Genomic DNA, 20531 nt, shown 5'->3' on the forward strand with positions numbered 1-20531 from the left:
TTTGAACTTCATAGGCAGGTGTATCCAATCATGAGAAAAGGTATTTAAGGTGACCACTTGCAAGTTGTTCTCCTATTTGAATCTCCTGTGAAGAGTGGCATCATGGGCTCCTCAAAACAACTCTCAAATGATCTGAAAACAAAGATTATTCCACATAGTTGTTCAGGGGAAGGATAAAAAAAGTTGTCTCAGAGATTTAAACTGTCAGATTCCACTGTGAGGAACATAGTAAGGAAATGGAAGAACACAGGTACAGTTCTTGTTAAGCCCAGAAGTGGCAGGCCAAGAAAAATATCAGAAAGTTAGAGAAGAAGAATGGTGAGAACAGTCAAGGACAATCCACAGACCACCTCCAAAGACCTGCAGCATCATCTTGCTGCAGATGGTGTCAATGTGCATCAGTCAACAATACAGCACACGTTGCATAAGAAGAAGCTGTATGGGAGAGTGATGCGAAAGAAGCCGTTTCTGCAAGCACGCCACAAACAGAGTCGCCTGAGGTATGCAAAAGCACATTTGGACAAGCCAGTTACATTTTGGAAGAAGGTCCTGTGGACTGATGAAACAAAGATTGAGTTGTTTGGTCATACAAAAAGGCATTATGCATGGAGGCAAAAAAACACGGCATTCCAAAAAAAGCACTTGCTACCCACAGTAAAATTTGGTGGAGGTTCCATCATGCTTTGGGGCTGTGTGGCCAATGCCGGCACTGGGAATCTTGTTAAAGTTGAGGGTCGCATGGATTCAACTCAGTATCAGCAGATTCTTGACAATAATGTGCAAGAATCAGTGACGAAGTTGAAGTTACGCAGGGGATGGATATTTCAGCAAGACAATGATCCAAAACACCACTCCAAATCTACTCAGACATTCATGCAGAGGAACAATTACAATGTTCTGGAATGGCCATCCCAGTCCCCAGACCTGAATATCATTGAAAATCTGTGGGATGATTTGAAGCGTGCTGTCCATGCTCGGCGACCATCAAACTTAACTGAACTGGAATTGTTTTGTAAACAGGAATGGTCAAATACCTTCATCCAGGAACTCGTTAAAAGCTACAGGAAGCGAATAGAGGCTGTTATTTTTGCAAAAGGAGGATCTACAAAATATTAATCTCACTTTGATGTTGAGGTGCCCATACTTTTGCACCTGTCAAATTTTGTTTAAATCCAGATTATACATTTTCTGTTAGTACAATAAACCTCATTTCAATCCAGAAATATTACTCAGTCCATCAGTTATTAGATATATGAAACTGAAATAGCTGTTGCAAAAACCCAATTTGTTATAAAGAAAAAAGGTTAACATTAATAGGGGTGCCCAAACTTTTTCATATGACTGTATTTAGTATTGGTGAGTGTAAAAAAAGTAAAATCTAGTGATGTAAAATCATTTAACTCCTAAAATAAAGAAAAAAAAATGAAACCTCAGAAATCAAAACATCATATGTACCTAAAATAGTTTTAAGTAAAAACTACAGGTTGGAAAAAAAAAAAGACCTCGCAGTTTCATCAATTAAAAAAAAAGAAAAAGGTTTGGGTCTTAAAAAATTGAAGTTCAAAAGGAATATCAGCTCACCGCGTATGTGCTCACTCCCGGCCTCTTCCATGGAGCATGGACAGGCACTGCCGCAACCAAATAAATCCAAAAAATCACCAAGAAATCCAGCTCTTCAGGTGAAGGGACCAAAAGAATTTATTTCAACATGCAGGTACAAAAATCACATGACCAGCGCTACGCGTTTCAGGTGAAAAGAATCGATTAAGGTTGATTCTTTTTATCTGAAACGTGTAGCGCTGGTCATATGATTTTTGTACCTGCATGTTGAAATAAATTCTTTTGGTTTCTTCACCTGACGAGCTGGATTTCTTTGTGTTTTCTTAAAAAATGGCATTACAAAACACATTTTTTTCCTGAATTTTTTAGTTTAATAAATTAAAAAGTACCTATTCTCAATTCTGGCGGTTTGCATATTGGTGGGCGTCATGACAGGTCTCCAGGGGGGGGGGTTAATCCTTCTCATACATCTGCACCCAAGCGAGTCTCTCGCACTCCCGGGCATACTCCGGTTCTCCGTCGGGTCACCTATCGCCCCTCACTGAACATAAGGGGTGGGGCATTGCCTCCAGGGGGCGGAGCTAGTGAAGATGTTCTCTCTGGCTGTGTTTTGCGCTCTAAGAAACTCACTTGCTAGGAGGCGAGGCACCGTCTCTCCCAGTGATTATGCAATTCAGGGGTCCCTGGATGCCGGGTCCTCTAGTGTCAGCTGTTTCCAGGGGATATAGGACGCCATGTCTTCTGGTTTAAGCAAGGTAGTGGGAGGTTCCTTCCAGTCAGTCTTCCTCACCCCCTCCTTTGCTACTTTGGGTTGAAGGTGGATATTGGGAGTTAGCTCAGCAGTCTCAGCTGATACAAGAGAGAGATATTTAAACCCGCCATCTTCTCTAGTCAGTGCTGATTATTTCCAGTTGTGTTTGGATAATAAGGTTAGTAGTTTCTCCTGGTTTGTTCTTTTGCTCTATTTCTTTGGTCTTGGCTTTGTCCCTAGCCTTACCTAATACTTGTTTAGTTTTGCACAACTTTTGTTGCTTCTATTGGTGCATTTGATCCATCTGTGGCCCATGTGCCCAGCCACCAGCCACCCCGCTGCTGTTACCTGTAAAGGGCTCAGCCAAAGTCGCCCCTCCAGGACCGAAAGGTGAGTGAAAAGTACTCCGGCCCTTTAAGGTGTACTATTGTTTGACGGCTAGCGCAAAGTGTGTCTGGCATACTGCGTTTGCTGGCCAGCAGTCCAATCATCACATCACTATCCCTGCATTACACCTATCACAAAAATAAACACATTTTGAAATCTAATTAAATAATAAATCATAAAAGGGGTTGTCCAATATATTATAGTACCCTTAGGGGTACTTTGCACACTACGACATCGCAGGTGCGATGTCGGTGGGGTCAAATCGAAAGTGACGCTCATCCGGCGTCGCTGTCGACATCGGAGTGTGTAAATCGTTTTTGATACGATTAACGAGCGCAAAAGCGTCGAAATCGTATGATCGGTGTAGCGTCGGTCATTTCCATAATTTCAGAAGGGCCGATGTTACAATGTTGTTCCTCGTTCCTGCGGCAGCACACATCGCTGTGTGTGAAGCCGCAGGAGCGAGGAACATCTCCTTACCTGCGTCCCGGCTGCAATGAGGAAGGAAGGAGGTGGGCGGGATGTTTACGTCCCGCTCATCTCCGCCCCTCTGCTTCTATTGGCCGCCAGCCGTGTGACGTCGCTGTGACGCCGCACGACCCTCTCCCTTAGGAAGGAGGCGGTTCGCCGGCCAGAGCGACGTCGCAGGGCAGGTAAGTGCATGTGAAGCTGCCGTAGCGATAATTTTCACTACGGCAGCTATCACAAGATATCGCAGCTGCGACGGGGGCGGGGACTATCACACTCGGCATCGCTACCATCGGCTTGCGATGTCGTAGTGTGCAAAGTACCCCTTAGGATAGGTCATCAATATCAGATATGTGGGGGCATAATCCTGGCACCCCCCTCTACCTGATCACCTGTTTTCAATGCCATCAAAGTAGTCAATATCCATCTAAATCAGTGTTTTCCAAACTCCAGTACTCACGACCCCCAACAGATCATGTTTTTGGGATTTTCTAAGCATTGTACAGGTAATGGAATCAAGGCAGCATCTGTGAAATACTAAGGAAATTCTGAGCACATCAGCTGTTGATTGAAGTAAGGACTGGAGTTTGGGAAACATTGACATAAATCAAGTAAATACATGTACAGTATGTAACTAAGGCCGGGGCCACATAGGCGGCTACTGCGATCTTCGCATGACACTCGGCTCACGCTGGCAGCACAGCAGGAGCCGAGTGTCATGCAAGTGTCACTGCGACTGAGGTCCAATCATGCGATCGTTGTAAAAAGATAAGGCACAGACAATATAAGGGAGGTATATTGAGGTGCACTTGTTGGTTTCCAAACCGTAAGTCAATCAAATAGGTACAAGGCACTCCTAAAGGTTAATTTTCATATAATTTATTCCAAAATAGTTTCAAACATGCAGTATAGCGGTGGATACCGTTGCCTTGACACTCCAATTTTGGCCAGTTTATGATACCAGTTGTCTGATGAAGGCCACCTAGTGGCTGAAACGTCATATGTTTGAAACTATTTTGGAATAAATTATATGAAAATTAACCCTTGAGAGTGCCGTGTACCTATTTGATCGATCATGCATCGGACCACAGCTGCGGGGGGCGGGCTGGCACTGAGGAGGGGCAGGTCGGCGCTGGGGAGCGGAGGGAGAGATTTATCTCTTTCTTCTCCGTTGCAGGCTATTGCCATTCTCGCCCTGTACTCGCAGTACACCGGTGTACTGTGGGTGCAGTGCGATTTTTCTCTCACCCCACAGACTTGACTAGGTGCGAGAGAAACAAGGATCGCATTGCACCAGCAGAATGCTGCGATTATTTCCTCGGTCCGATTAGGGCTGAGAAAATAATCGCTAATGTGTGCTGGCACCTAGGCTAATATTGGTCCGAGTGGAATGCGATGTTTTATCGCATTCCACTAGCTCCGATTTTTATGCCGTGTGTCTTAGGCCTAATAAAGATAGCTGACTTTATTTATCATATTTTACAAATATTGCATTCTACATATTATCGTTTTTTTTGTAGTAGGCTACAAACAGCTATGGTGATGGAAAAAATAAAAAGTTAAAATTGGCTGCATCCATAAATAGAACCTGTGTCACTGTAGTTGTAGTCCCTTCTGTGAACAGCATAATATAGAGAAGGAGAAGCAAAGAAGAATGATATATAGATATGTTGGAAAAGATTCAGTTTAAAATGTATTTTCTTAATTGAAATCCCTTGTTTGTATGCACATGGGCGGTCTAAAGGGTACTTTGCACGCTGCGACATCACTAGCGATTGCTAGCGATGTCGAGCGCGATAACACCCGCCCCCGTTGTATGTGCGACATGTGGTGATCGCTGCCGTAGCGAACATTATTCACACGCACATACCTGCGCAGAGACGACACTGTGACCGCCGAACAATCCCTCCTTCAAGGGGGAGGTGCGTTCGGCGTCATAGCGACATCACTAAGCGGCCGTCCAATAGAAGCGGAGGGGCGGAGATGAGCGGGATGTAACATCCCGCCCACCTCCTTCCCTCCGCATTGCCGGTGGACGCAGGTAAGGAGATGTTTGTCGTTCCTGCGGTGTCACACATAGCGATGTGTGGTGCCGCAGGGACGACAAACAACATCGTACCTGCAGCAGCAACGATATTAAGGAAAGGAGCGACGTGTCAACGATCACCGTTTTTGGACGATTTTGCGATCGTTGATAGTCGCTCTTTGGTGTCACACGCTGCGATGTCGCTACCAGCGCCGGATGTGCGTCACTAATGACGTGACCCCGACGATATATCTGTAGCGATGTTGCAGCATGTAAAGCACCCTTTACTCAGTGATTGCCAGCTATCTTTGCAGGCACAGTCATAGAGGGAAGACTCAATCACTTAATAGGACCACTCACTAGACTCATACAGTATGTATACAAATGCCAGAGATTTTAAAGAAATAAAATGCAAGTTTTCCTGAAACTTGGGGTGGGAAATAGAAATGAGTGGATCGATCCAGCGAGAATCAACTGTGAGTCGAATTCCTGAAATTCGTGGTTCCATGGAAATTATAATCTACTGTATGTAGGTGAAAATCCATAATCATACCACCAACTCTATGATATCTTTCCAGTTGGTTGTGTTTAAAGTAAACGATGCTTGGCCATTCTCATTGGTCACAATTATCTGGCCCTCCGAATTAAATCCTTCACTTAGAGAAACCTTAATGTTTGGTTTAGGACGTCCTAAAGCATCCTCCACTTTAATCTGGAATAAGAAATTAAATTATATGTTAAAAGTGTTTGGACCTGAAAACATACTGTGCATATATTTTATAATATACAGTATATATACATACTAACAAGTAAAAGGGCAACAATGTTTTGAAATTTTGAGTTTCAGGTTCCATATCTCACCATCCACTACAGCTTTTAGCATGAGACTACCTTCATTTTATAGACAATCATCTTGGCCATCCCATACATAAAAATGTAACTAGCAGCTATTTAGCATATGGCTAGCTATGCAGATTCTTGTCACATCACTGCATAGTTACTGTTTTGCTCCTAAAAATCTAAATTTAAATTTTTATTATCTTGTTGGGATTTAGTAAATTAACCTTTGACTTTCAACATTACCTTGAATCTTCTGGGCTCTCAATCAGATTCAATTATAACTTGATCAAAATCTGGTCCCAGCTGTCTTCTACACATTCCCAATATTGGTACATACTGGTCGATAGTCACAATGTAACTTGATGGGTAACATGGGATAGGGTCCCTATGCTGTTCCTCATGCTAGGGGGCTCTATGCTCTCCCTAATCTCAGGGATACTCCTAATGGTAGAGATGCCTGAGTTCCCGTTCTGGCCCTGCTTCTGACCAGACCTTGTCTGATGTCTCCCCTTCCCCTCCCACCAGGGAGGGATGCGGCAGGCGTGTGATGTTAAACACATATGTGTCACGTCCCCACCGGAGCCCGCTCCTGCGACTTCTGCTCCGATCGCCAGACGACGCCATGTTCCCACCATGGATAGTGCTGGTGATGGGAGAGGAGTCGGTGCCCGTGGCTCTGCGGAGCACAGGCTCCGCTCATCACACAAGGCTGGGTTTCCCTGGAACTTGCAGTACCACTGGCTGACTGTAGGTGGCGTGTGTGTCTTCCAGCTGAAGTTGCCAACATTCACCTGCAGCCAATGGGAAGACACCACACCCTTCTTATTCCCCCCCCTGTCACATGACCACTGCCAGAGATAGTTCTGTACTCCTGGTTCATGTGCTGTTTGTATGTTGATTCCTGTGCGCTGACCTTTGCTTGTTTTTTGACTACCTTCCTGCCTGTCGTTTTCGTACCTTGCTGCCAGTTCCGGATTTGACCTCTGCTTTGTCTCCTCACTACGCCCTTGCCTGCCGATTCGGTTCCTATTTTGCATCTCCTGGTTTTTGACTCTGCCTGACAACCACGGACTACAGCCTACAACAGGTAGTGATCTCTGGAGCTCTGTGTAATTCCAAATCCCTGTATAGGGGTTAAAGGTTTGCAGAGTTCTTGGGGTCCTGCTTTGTGAGCAACTTTTCTCTAGACTCCCCTTACAGCCAGTCTGAGTCTGGGCTCCAATCAGGCATTACATTATCTCTGGACCACTAACACAAAAAAAAAAGAGAGATGGATCCTCTCCAAACTGTGATGGACCAGGTGCTGACCCTGTCTGGCTTGGTTCAGGGACTCGCACAGCAAGTACAAGAGCTCCAATATGCCCAGGTTCAAGCTTCTGCAGCACCTCCCTCATCATATCCAGAGTCCCGTCGACGTAAAGGGAGCAGATCACGTTGGGGAGACCATCATGAGAGCCTGGATATCAGACATTCTGAGATATTCCAGAGTAGCAACTGCACCTGAGTGAGCCCCAGGATACTCACACAGGCGCCCAGGTACTTCCTGCAGACCCTATAAAGTTAATGTTACCTGTCTCATTGTCTCACCAGGGAAAAGCTGTGTGTCTGCAGGCTTTTGTTGATTATGGCTCTGCTGCTAATTTCATAAATTCTGATGTAGCAAAAGAGCTGGGTTTGCCTTTGCTGAGACTGAATTCTCCCATTAAAATCTCTGCTATTGATCTCACTCAGGGTGTGGTTAACCTCTTGTAACTCCAGAAATCTCTATGCTTGTTGGGGCTCTGCATGTAGAATCAGTGTCATTTTTTTGTTCTTGAGAACCTGACAGCAGCAGTGGTATTGGGCATGCCATGGCTGCGCAAACATAACCCGGTCATAGACTGGCACCAGGGTGAGATTGTGCGCTGGAGCCCTGAGTGTCAGGAGACGTGTATGTCGTTATCTGTTAACCTGACTAAAGCTGAACCTGTCCTCATACCTCATGCATTCAGGGAATTTGCTGACGTGTTCTCTGTTTCTGACTCTGAAAAATTACCTCCACACAGAGATTATGACTGCCCCATAGATTTGGTCCCCAATTCCCGACTCCCCAAGGGTAGGATTTATAATCTTTCTGGTCCAGAACGTCAGGCCATGAAAGATTATATAGCAGACAGTCTGCAGAAAGGGTTTATCAGACCATCCAGGTCACCAGTCGGCGCTGGATTCTTTTTTGTGGAGAAAAAAGATGGTGGCCTCAGACCTTGTATTGACTACCGTGAACTTAATGCTATTACTGTAAAGAATCAGTACCCTCTGCCACTCATCCCTGATCTCTTTAACCAGCTGAAAGGAGCCCGGTACTTCACGAAGCTGGATCTCAGGGGTGCATATAACCTAATCCGCATCAGAGAAGGAGATGAGTGGAAAACAGCATTTAATACTCCAGAAAGACACTATGAGTACCTAGTAATGCCTTTTGGGTTAAGTAATGCGCCGGCTGTCTTTCAGAACTTTGTTAATGACATTTTCAGAGATATCTGTGGTCAATATGTGGTGGTCTATCTGGATGACATTCTGATTTATTCTCCTGATGCTAAGTCACATGTCAAACATATCCGCACTGTACTCCAGAGACTCTGGGAGAACTTCCTATTTGCTAAGTATGAAAAATGTGTTTTTTTTTGTTGATGAGGTTAATTTCCTGGGTTATATGTTGTCTGCAGAAGGCTTCCGCATGGATCCCTCTAAGCTACAGCCGATTAAGGGGTGGGTGCAACCAAAGTCCCTGAAAGCCTTGCAGCGTTTACTTGGGTTTGCAAATTATTATCGCAAATTTATTAGGGATTTTTCCAAGATTGCCAAACCCCTCACTGATTTGACTAAAAAAGGGGCTGATGTGGTTAATTGGAAACCAGAGGTGATCCATGCCTTTGCTACATTAAAATAATGTTTTTCCTCAGACCCAATTCTGGTTCAGCCTGACCTTATGCGTCCGTTTATTGTGGAAGTCGATGCATCCGAGGTTGGAGTGGGAGCGGTGCTATCCCAAGGTACTCCGTCTCTCACTCAACTCCGTCCTTGTGCCTTCTTTTCCCGCAAATTTTCTCCCACCGAGACAAACTATGATATTGGTAATTGTGAGCTGTTAGCCATTAAATGGGCCTTCGAGGAATAGCGCCACTTCCTCGAAGGCACCAAACATAAGGTCACAGTCATCACAGACCATAAGAACCTCACTTATCTGGAATCTGCTAAGAGACTCAATCCTAGGCAAGCTAAGTGGGCATTGTTCTTCTCCAGATTTGATTTCATGGTGACGTTTCGGCCCGGTACCAAGAACACAAGAGCTGATGCACTTTCCCGTAGCTTCTGTCCCTCTCAGTCAGAAAACATCGAACCAGTCCCTATTTTAGGTAAGGCATTGTTGTATCATCGGTATCCATAGATTTGATAGAACAAATCCGTGATGCCCAAGACCAGGCCCCTGAAACCACTCCTGACCGTAAACTATTTGTCGCTTCCCCACTTCGTTTACGGGTACTTCAGAAGTCCCATAATTCTGTCCTTGCAGGTCACCCTGGTATAGGCAATACCCTCCGACTTGTAACTAGGAGCTTTTGGTGGCCAACCGTAGCAAAGGACTGTAAGGAATATGTACTGGCCTGTGAAACTTGTGCTCGAGCCAAGACACCCCATACCCATCCTGCTGGATTTCTCCAGTCCCTACCTATTCCAGAAAGTCCTTGGACCCACCTCTCCATGGACTTCATCACTGACCTTCCACCCTCAGAAGGGAAGACTTGTATCTGGGTAGTAGTGGATAGATTCAGTAAACAGTGTCATTTTGTTAGATTGTCCGGTTTACCTAATTCTGAAATGCTTAGCAGGTTGTTAATTAGGCATATTGTGCGGTTACACGGGGTTCCTGAAAATATTGTTTCTGACAGAGGAACGCAGTTCGTCTCGAAATTCTGGAGGGCTTTTTGTAAAAAGATTCATATAGTTATCTTTTTCTTCCGCCTACCACCCAGAGACCAATGGTCAGACTGAACGTACTAATTAAATATTAGAACAATATCTCCGGTGTTATGTGTCTAATCATCAGTCTGACTGGGTGGAATATCTGCCGCTAGCTGAGTTTGCCATTAATAATCAGTATCAGGAGTCTATCCAGACTACCCCTTTTTTCTGCAATTTCAGGTTGCATCCACGTTTTGGGTCCTTCTCTTCCGCTATGGTGGATACTCCTGAGGCTGAAAGCACTGTGAACAAACTGAAGGCTATCTGGTCTGAGATGAAAGAGAACTTGAAGAGGGCACAGGGTGGTCAAGCCTCAGCTGCTAATAAGAGGCGTTCCAAGGGCCCAAGCCTTGGAGTTGGGGATAAGGTATGGTTGTCCACCCGTCATATTAAACTTAAGGTCCCTTCTGCTAAGCTTGGTCCCAGATTTATTGGACCTTACGAGATAGTCGAGGTCATCAATCCCACAGCTTTCCGCCTGAACCTCCCTCAGTCCTTCAAAATATCGAACGTGTTCCACAAATCCCTCCTCAAGTGGTATCATATTCCCATTCATCCAGTCAGGCCCCCCCTCCTCCTGTTTTGGTCAAGGGTAACCTGGAGTATGAAGTACAGAGAATCCTTGACTCCCGTATTGTTAGAGGGGCTGTGCAGTATCTTATACATTGGAAGGGTTATGGCCCGGAGGAGCGGTCATGGGTCCCAGCAAGTGAGGTCCATACTAAAGGTCTTGTCAGGCGATTTCACCTCTTGTTCCCTGACAAGACGGGTTTTGAGGGTCCGGTGGCCCCTCGTGGAGGGGGGGGTACTGTCACGTCCCCACCGGAGCCCGCTCCTGCGACTTCTGCTCCGATTGCCAGACGACGCCATGTTCCCACCATGGATAGTGCTGGTGATGGGAGAGGAGTCGGTGCCCGTGGTTCTGCGGAGCACAAGCTCCGCTCATCCACTAGGCTGGATTTCCCTGGAACTTGCAGTACCACTGGCTGACTGTAGGTGGCGTGTGTGTCTTCCAGCTGAAGTTGCCAACATTCACCTGCAGCCAATGGGAAGACACCACACCCTTATTATTCCCCCCTCCTGTCACATGACCACTGCCAGAGATAGTTCTGTACTCCTGGCTCATGTGCTGTTTGTATGTTGATTCCTGTGCGCTGACCTTTTCTTGTTTTTTGACTACCCTCCTGCCTGTCGTTTTTGTACCTTGCTGCCAGTTCCGGATTTGACCTCTGCTTTGTCTCCTCACTACGCCCTTGCCTGCCGATTTGGTTCCTGTTTTGCATCTCCTGGTTTTTGACCCTGCCTGACGACCACGGACTACAGCCTACCACAGGCTCTGGAGATCTCTGGAGCTCTATGTAATTCCAAATCCCTGTATAGGGGTTAAAGGATTGCAGAGTTCTTGGGGTCCTGCTTTGTGAGCGGCTTTTCTCTAGACTCCCCTTACAGCCAGTCTGAGTCTGTGGCTCCAATCAGGCATTACAATATGTACACAGTGAAGGGAGAAACAAAACTCTTACACACTGCATACACACACAGGATAGGACAATAAGAGATTCAGAAGTAAAAAACAGCAGGATGGAAAATACAAAAGACAGCTGGGGTAAACTGTATGACCGCATAAAGCTACAAGAACTACAAGCACCAGAAAGTCTGAGACGCCACACTAGACCAACTAAAATAATCTATAGCTGGCATAGGAGGAAGGACCCAGCCAGTATATATATATATGCAGGGAGCAGATGTGATAGGCTCACTCACAACAGGTGATTAAAGAGAGCAAACAAGCAAACTAACAGAAATGAACTCTTGCTAGCCTGCCTATGAATTAGTACATAGTAGGTCGACACCCGAGTTTGCCTGCGTTGCTCCAGGACACAGAGAATCTCTCAGGCAGAGTGTCAGAATCAGCAATCGGAACAGGACCTGACACTGCCATGACAGTCAGCGAAGTTAGAGAAAATCTCTGACTTCAACTCACTTGGTTACTGTATGTATACAGCTTTTTCTTCAACTCTACCCACAAGTGTTGGATTGGATTGAGGTCTGGGGCCTGTGGGGGCCAATTCAGCACCTCTACTTCATTTTCATGAAACCACTTCTTCACCAATCTCGACATCTGCTTCAGGTTGTTGTCCTGCTGGAACACTAAAGGCCCCGTCACACACAGAGATAAATCTTTGGCAGATCTGTGGTTGCAGTGAAATCATGGACATATTGTTCCATTTGTACACAGCCACAAACCTGGCACTTATTGTCCACAATTTCACTGCAACCACAGATCTGCCGCAGATATATCTGTGTGTGTGACAGGGCCTTAAGTCATCCTTTTCATACCTATAGTACTTAAGTGTACGAAGTAGCTCATCTTGTGGAATACTCACATATACCTCAGCATTGAGACCACCATTGGTCCTGGTTAAGTATGCAACGCTCTTGGCTGTGAAAATAACTCCATATGATCAGGCTTCCTCCACCGAACTTGACGATTCTTTCAAATTCTAGATCCATTAGCTCCTTTTTCTCTTGTCTCTTCCAGACCATTTGCTCACATCAGAGCCTAGCCTATTGAATTTTGTGTCATCACTCCAAATCAGCTATTTCCAATATTCTTCTACCCAATTTTTGTACTTCTTTGTAAACGTGAGTCAACGCTTCTTATGATGATATGGAAGTCGAGGCTTTTTGACTATTCCTGACTTGTGTAACATGCATCGCACATTGCTTGCATTGATGTCTGTGATCTCTCTTTGTCACGCCAGAACTGATAGACCTTGTGATGAGCCAACTTGATGATTCCGATATTTTGACTGGACATCCACCTCTTGGCTTTTGAATGGATGGACGGACTTAATTTCATAATTTCATATTCTTCCAAACGTCATGGCTCTCATATGATGCAGTTTGGCAATTTTGGGGCCGAGAAACCGCTATCGATCAGCTGGATCATGCGGTTTCTCTTTTCTTGGGAAATCTTCTTCATGGTTGCTCCTTAACTCAAAGCAGTGACATTTCACTTAGGATTCACTTAGGAATCAAACTAATAAAACCCTGAACTATCATTAGAATGTGAGGAAAGGTTGGAATTTGTATTATACAGGAAAAAAACAAACACCAGGAGCAAAACGATAAAAATGCAGTAACATGACAATAATTTGCATAACTAATCATATGCTATATAGTTGCAAGTCAAATTTTTATATGAAATAGCTAATATGATTGTCTATAACATGAAAGTAGTCTCATGCTTAATGATGTAGTGGATGGTGAGATATGGAGCCTGAAAGTCAAAAGTTCAAAACACCGTTACCCTTTTGCTTGTCACCGTATTAATATATACAGCATATATATAGGCAAACAAAGTGACTCACCAAACCACTGTATGGGATGCCAGGCTTGTAGGTAGTGTCAGTATTCATAAAAGACACTTTACTTATGACAGTGGTGATTTTGGCTTGATTGGTAGATGATAGTTTCACTCCTACATGAAGAGGGAATATTGTGAAAAAACATCTTGTAATGTATTTTATGAAAATATGTTGTTTTGTTACATTTTTTTAAGCATAATTAGTATTTATAGCTATATTTCATGGTGATTAGGCAGAAATCCTGTTTAATTACTTTCTACAGAGGATATACATTAGAGCAGATGTGAATTTAAGATTTCCTGCACCCGAGTTTGGCGCTCCCTTCTATACACAGTTTAAACAGGATGAATACGCTTCATGTGACTACTCATATATGATTTGAATAATTATAGCCATGTGCCAACTAACTACTCTTCCTAATTCCTTCAATATTCAGCGAAATATTCCAGCATCCCCATTGCCTCCGGGATTGGTTCTCTGAGTGAGAAGATGAGAAAGTGGTTACACCATCTCCTCCAGCCCTTGTTCACAAAGCACCTATTTTGTTAAGGATACGGGTAATGTATTAAAGACAATGGGAGAGTTTAAATGGTTTCCTCAATTCTCCTGGTTGGGATGTGATATCCACCTCACTCTACCTCCATCTCTCACCTAAATGCTTTATATGTCCTGGATTTTCACCTAAGCAAATACAGTGGCTTTTCTCTTCATCTCCAAACCATATCAAAGATGTTACCCTCTTTCTCATCACCAACAACTATTTTTGCTTTAATGATACTTTTTTTTGGATTATCGGTGTTAATAAAATGGGGGATAAGTATTCCCCATCACTTGCTAATCATATCATGAGCTGGTGGGAGGAATTATATATCTATACTCTAAATAATCCATTTGCTGACAATATACTGTGGTGCGGCAGATACATAGATGACCTTATTATTTGGAAATCTGATGTATCTGCAGTGCATTTTATCTAAACCTCCATCCTTTCAACTTCAGGTCACATTTAATCATTAACATAACTCTATAAACAATGCATCTAGTACCACTTTTACCCATAGAAAAACCAGTGCAGGCAATACTATTTTGCATTTGGATATACATCACCTTAAACATATACCATACAAGCTATAATTAGTAGGAGAGTTTACACGAGCTAGACGCAATTGTGGTATAAAAAAAAGCTTTCCATATGGAAGTTCAACAAATAGAACACAGATTAAAAGGAACCTGTCAGGTCCCTTATGCCCTCAAAGTCTGCAGTAGTTACATTTGCATGTCTAAATTCTCTTCCTAACCATCCCTGTGTTCGCTGGGCGGCGAGGTGCGGTGGCAGTCATGGCAGATATTGCTGTCTGGCTGCAGTGCAGCCCTGAGTCACTTCTTTGCACCGCAACCACCTCTCTAGTGCAGGGGAAGGGTTGCTGGGACTTATGGTGCGGGGTGCTTACTATCAGGCTGAAAACCAGGGCTCGCTCTTTCTTCAGGACCTTCTTCCGGCTACCGACTGCAGCAGGTCCCAGTACCCCCAGATACTACACAGAGAGTTCTTCTTAACCAGCAATATTTCTTTACTTTAGAGGTTGTTACACAGATTCTCATCACGCCAGCGGGAGACACCTCTCTTCAATTACAGGGGTCACAATAGTACTTTGTATAACTACTTCAGCCGTATGCTCTGGTACCCCAACGGGGTTGTCCATAGCGACCGGAGTCACACTTAATTTGCTGGCCATCTACTTTCCTGATACTTGGGCTTCCGAGCCTCTCATCCCCTCACCCATCTTCATTCTGCTGAGAAGGATCAAATAGTCCTTCAGGTCACCTCTAGTCCCACCCACAGGGCTTTAGCTGTTAGCTATGATGGGGCCTTCTTGGATGGCACTCCTCTGCCTAGCTCTGTCAGAACCTACTCCCGTCGTTGGAGCCAGTACCTTCCATTGTTTGAGGGAGTTCCTCGGTTGTCCGAAAGGGGGTGACCACCATCCTGGTGGTACTGACTTCACCCACTCAGGACGTGGTTACACCAGCCCAACTCTCACTTGGGCCCAATGGGTTCGGTACCGGGATACAACCCAGCGGGTCAGATTAATTAAAAATATTGGGGTCTTCTCTCCTCACACCTCTCACAGATGTGGGCTATTTCTCTCCCATCAGGACTCTCCTAATTCTTACTCCGGGTTCATCCTTTTTGTGCACATTACTCCTCCGTCACTAACCCTTTCCTGTCTAGCAAACACCAGGGATGTGGCTGTGCACACCATGGCCACCTAGTGGCCATTTACTCAAAACATACACAAATGCATAACATTACATAACACTCATACAAAATGGATTTGCAAGTCTGGGGTGGGTCGAACCCTGCTCTCCCTCACATCGAAGTTCAGAAGACCTCTGATCATGCGCAGTGCACCCTCTGAACTACCTAGTAGCACCCCCTTTAGCAAGTATCACAGCTTGTAAACACTTTTTGTAGCCAGCCAAGAGTTCAATTCTTGTTTGAAGGATTATCATTCTTCCTTTGAAAAGTCTTCTAGTTCTGTGAGATTTCTGGAGCATCTTGCATCTCTTTGAGATCTAGCCACAAATTTTTAATGATGTTCACATTAGGGAACTATGAGGGCCATCGTAAAACCTTCAGCTTGTGCCTTTTCAAGTTGTTTATTGTCGATTTTAATGTGTGTTTAGGATCATTATACATTTGTAGAAGCCATCCTCTTTTCAACTTCAGCTTTTTTACAGATGGATCTATGTTTGTATGAAGAAATTTTTGAAATTCTTCTCACTACCCATAAAATATTCCATGTGCCATTGACTACAACACAACCCCAAAGCATGATTGAGCCATCTCCATGATGAATAGTTGGTGAGATGTTCTTTACCTGAAATTCTATGCCCTTTTTTCTCCACACATACCTTTTGATCATTGTGGCCAAAGAGATCTATTTTAACCTCATCAGTCCAAAAGACTTGTTTCCAAAATGCACCAGGCTTGTTTAGATGTTATTTTGCATACTTCTGACTCTGAATTTTATGGTGAGGACGCAGGAGAGGATTTCTTCTGATGACTCTTCCATGAGGGCAATGTTTGTACCGGTGTCTCTGAACAGAAGAACAATCTACAACTCCAGAGTCTGCTAAATCATCCTGAAGATCTTTTACAGTCATGCAGGGGTTCTGATTTGCCTCTCTAGCAATTGTATGAGTAGGTCTCACAAGAATTTTGCTTGGTCTTCCAGACCTTATTTTGACCTCCACTGTTCCTGTTAAAGAGAATCTGTAATCACGTTTTTACCACCTAATCTGAGAGCAGCATCACATAGGGGCAGGGAACCTGATTCCATATTCATGAGCTCTGTATAACTGCTAGATCTGCAGCAGAGAAAACATTCTCTGGGTGTCCGTCTGCAGAAAGCGTATATACCCGAAAATGGTGCAAGACAGAGCACACTCTACATTACAGTCAATGAACCTGTTGACGCATGTGTCCAAAACATGTTTTGCGGGAGGGTTCGGACGAAGCTCCGATGGGACCGCCAAACGGAGGTAAAAGCACAATGTAAAAGCGGCCTTATATGTTTGCACATGAGACGTAACAATGTTCCTTTTACTACAGTTTCACCAGTTTTTGCCTCTGCAATCTCTTAATTAGCAATTGAATCCAATCTGGTGGGAGTAGACTAGATTCCATGAATCTAGCATTGAGAGGCTATAAGAGACTTGTTAGAAAGCTCAGCACTACTTTTCTGTGTCTCCCTCTGCTTCGCTTTACATTCTGCTCTTCATTCCTTTTCCAGCTTTCCCTCTCTGTAGAGTATAATAGGAAATGTAATGGAGCTGTGCCGTTTTTTTCCAGTGTGGGTGGTAAAATCAGTAGTCTAGGTTAAAGAAGTGGCTCATATGGAGAAAAAGGCAGAATTCTTTGATTAGCTATATTTCAAAATTTAATTAAATTCCCTTTCACTATTGTTTCATTAACATTTTGTTGAAAATACAGTTCTCATTGAAGGTCCTTCACCTCAATACGAAAGAAACTAACAGGGCCTCGACCTGCCATGTGTCATTTATAATTCTGGGGTAGTAATATGTGAAGGAAGCCTTTGATCCTTTTCAGTCACTAGATTGGTGAATCTACTACTTCTACATGCATTACAGCTGCACCCTTCACTATAAAGATAATTTGATATAATTATATGGCATGGTAAGTGTTATAGCTCATGCGCACTTTGCATAATTGCATGCATTTACGCTGCATATTGCACTGCAGCGTAAATGCGTGCGTCCTGTGTCCCCTGCACAATCTATGAAGATTGTGCATGATACGTCCACACGATGCTTATATGAACGCAGCGATTTGGGTGCTAAAATTTTGACCCAAATCCGTGCGTTCATAAAATGAGCATGTCAATTATTCCGTAGGATTCAACTCCCACTCTGTCTATGGTGGGAGCAGCAGCCATAGCGCATGAAATCGGCTTTTTACTACAAAAAAACTGCATCCATTATGCAGTGTTTCTGCAGCGATTTGAAGCGCACATGTGCTGTCAAATCGCTGCAGAATATTCAGCAGTTATGTGCACATGAGCCCTTATAGTTTGGAGTAAAAATAGTTTGGCGTTATAATTGCTTAGAAATATAAATTTGCAGTAGTTTTTCTATATGGTGTGGCGCACAGCTACTGGCTGATGCAAAGTAGAATGTTCAAAAATTAAAGCATCTTTTGATTTTATATGAAGAGGCTAAATTCTGTTGCAAGACAGTTTGTATGCTTATTGACAAGCCAGTGATTTCCAGGCACAGGCACGAGACTTCGGGCACTTTGTGGATGACGCAGAGATGCCATCCACTTACATATAGTTAGAAGAGGCAGCGTTTGAAGAAACCAGGAAAGTGTGCAATCTGGAGACATCCATCAGACCAGTCCACAAAATTTAATTGTAGCACAGCACAAGTATAAAACACTTACCATATTTTTTGTTTTATAAGACGCACCGGATTATATAAGACGTTTTATAAGACGTTTTATATTTTTTAAGTTTTATAAGACGCACCCCAAATTTAGAGGAGGAAAATAGGACAAAATAGTTTTTAATGTTAAAATGAGGGTTCGTCTTATAATCCTAGTGTGTCTTATAATATCTCGCCGGGGGAGTGGCGGTGGTGGAGTGGCTCAAGAGGGTCACATGAGACAGGGTTGACGATGCTGCGGGCTCAGAGGACGGGGTGTTGCGGCTCAGTAAATGGAGGGTCGGCATTACTGTGGGCTTGGGGGTATCGTGACGGCAAGTGCCATTGATCTGCCAGCAGATTAGGGGCTTCATTGAATCGCCTGTAGTTGACGAGATTGACTTCAAGAAAATGGAGTTGAAAGCGGCGCATGCGCAGGTAGGACTCCACAGCTATTTTCTTGAAGTCCATCTCGTCAATCTGTGCACGCTCCGCCTTCATGGCCATTTTTTTGAAGTCCATCACGTCAACCACATTCAATTCAATGGAGCCTGCAGATCGCTGTCAGATCAATGGCGCCCGACGCATCGCTGAGCCGCCGTGCTGTGACCCTCCTGAGCCGCTTCACTGCAGTGACACCCCTCCTCCGAGCCCTTAGTATCACCGACCCCCGCCTCCTTTGACCACGCTCCACCACCGCAGCTTTGGTAAGCCATATCCGGATTATAAGATGCACACCCATTTTATCCCCAGTTTTGGGGGGAAAAAAAGTGCGTCTTGTAATTCGGAAAATATGGTATATAGTATGCAGTGGCACGTCGGTGGGAAGAAAGGGGTTGCATGATCTTAAGGCTCTGTTCACACTAGAAAAAGGATTTTTCTCAAGAAATTTCTTGAGTCTGAAAGATTAGCGCACTTGCGTTCAAAAAACATGCGTTTTTGGTGCGTTTTTCTGCAGGTTGGTCACTGTGATTTTTTACCATTATCTATGGCAAAAAACGCAGGTACCTGCAGAAAAGAAGTGACATGCACAGTCTTTCTCTCAAGAAATTCTGCAGAAAGAATTTTCTTGAGAAAAAAACGTAGTGTGCGCACAGCTAATTTTTTTCCCATAGGTTTTGCTGGGGAATGTCTGCAGAAAGGTTACAACCATTTTCAAGAAATATCTGCAGCAAAAACGCAAAAAAACACGGGTAAAAATGTAGCGTGTGAACAAGGCATACAGGTGATGGGCATAGTTTATAAGGGAAGAAAATGATGACAGGTTCCCATTAAACTGTGTGCTCCGACTTACCAGTTCCTTCCTCGGTAAGAGAAGCAGTAGCTTTCAATCTTATGTTCAGGTTGTCAGTTTCGTTTAATTTAACAAGAACAGACTTAACCTCAATGGTATGACAACCAGATCTGTCCAACTGTGTGAAAGAAAAAATTCAGATTCAAGATCCATGCAATTAATATAGAGCTGTAGAAATTGTCAGAATCAAAAAGGAAAGACCTATTTGGCTTCCTATGGTCCTATGGATACTTATGTACCGTACTTTATTGATTTTTATAACGTAAAGTGAAATACAATTATGATTACTTATGTTGTAAGCATTTCTCAATGGGTTACTCCCATTATAAAACAACCCATAGTAAATCCACAGCATCTTTTAAACCACTATTTATCTTAAAAATATAAAACCATGACTTCCTATCAATTAAAACGTTAAGATACAGGTTGAATTCAATGTAAAGTCTACCATCAACTTTTAAAAATCTATTAAACTATAAGTGTTGCAACCACAAGCCACGTCATGTGAAGCTACAGTAAGTAGATTTGCATGCACATGGTTCTCATTCTATTGTATACTACTGTATACAAATTTCAACTGAGCAAGCTGTTTGGACCTACAGTACAGTTGAGTGAGTACCTAACTATTCGTACTCACTATACTCATAACGAGTACTGTCTAGTACTTGTGTGTTCATCCGAATAGTGTGTGCAATGTAAGTCAATGCGGAATACTCGCAATGTAACGAGTAACCCGAATTCCACACTATTCTCTACTCGCACTCTACTCATTACTTTGAGAGTTTTTTCCCAGTGACTTGCATTGCACACGATATTTGGAATGAATACCTAAGTATTAGACAGTACTCGTTATGAGTATAGCGAGAACGAATAGTTAGGTACTCACGC

General features: G+C 43.8%; 1 protein-coding gene across 1 annotated transcript in view; it reads right to left on the reverse strand.

The window, feature by feature from the left end:
* The window catches only part of LOC142312620 (alpha-2-macroglobulin-like), a 179558-nt gene that overhangs the window by 110652 nt on the left and 48375 nt on the right, over positions 1-20531 (reverse strand). Inside the window, exons 9-11 of the mRNA XM_075351615.1 lie at positions 19644-19761; positions 13406-13515; positions 5746-5904 (exon numbers count right to left, since the gene is read on the reverse strand). Coding sequence (XP_075207730.1) covers positions 5746-5904; positions 13406-13515; positions 19644-19761 — 387 coding nt within the window. The remainder of the gene's footprint in view (positions 1-5745; positions 5905-13405; positions 13516-19643; positions 19762-20531) is intronic.

This window comes from Anomaloglossus baeobatrachus, chromosome 5 (assembly GCF_048569485.1).
Source record: "Anomaloglossus baeobatrachus isolate aAnoBae1 chromosome 5, aAnoBae1.hap1, whole genome shotgun sequence".
In the NCBI taxonomy this organism is placed as follows: Eukaryota; Metazoa; Chordata; class Amphibia; order Anura; family Aromobatidae; genus Anomaloglossus; species Anomaloglossus baeobatrachus.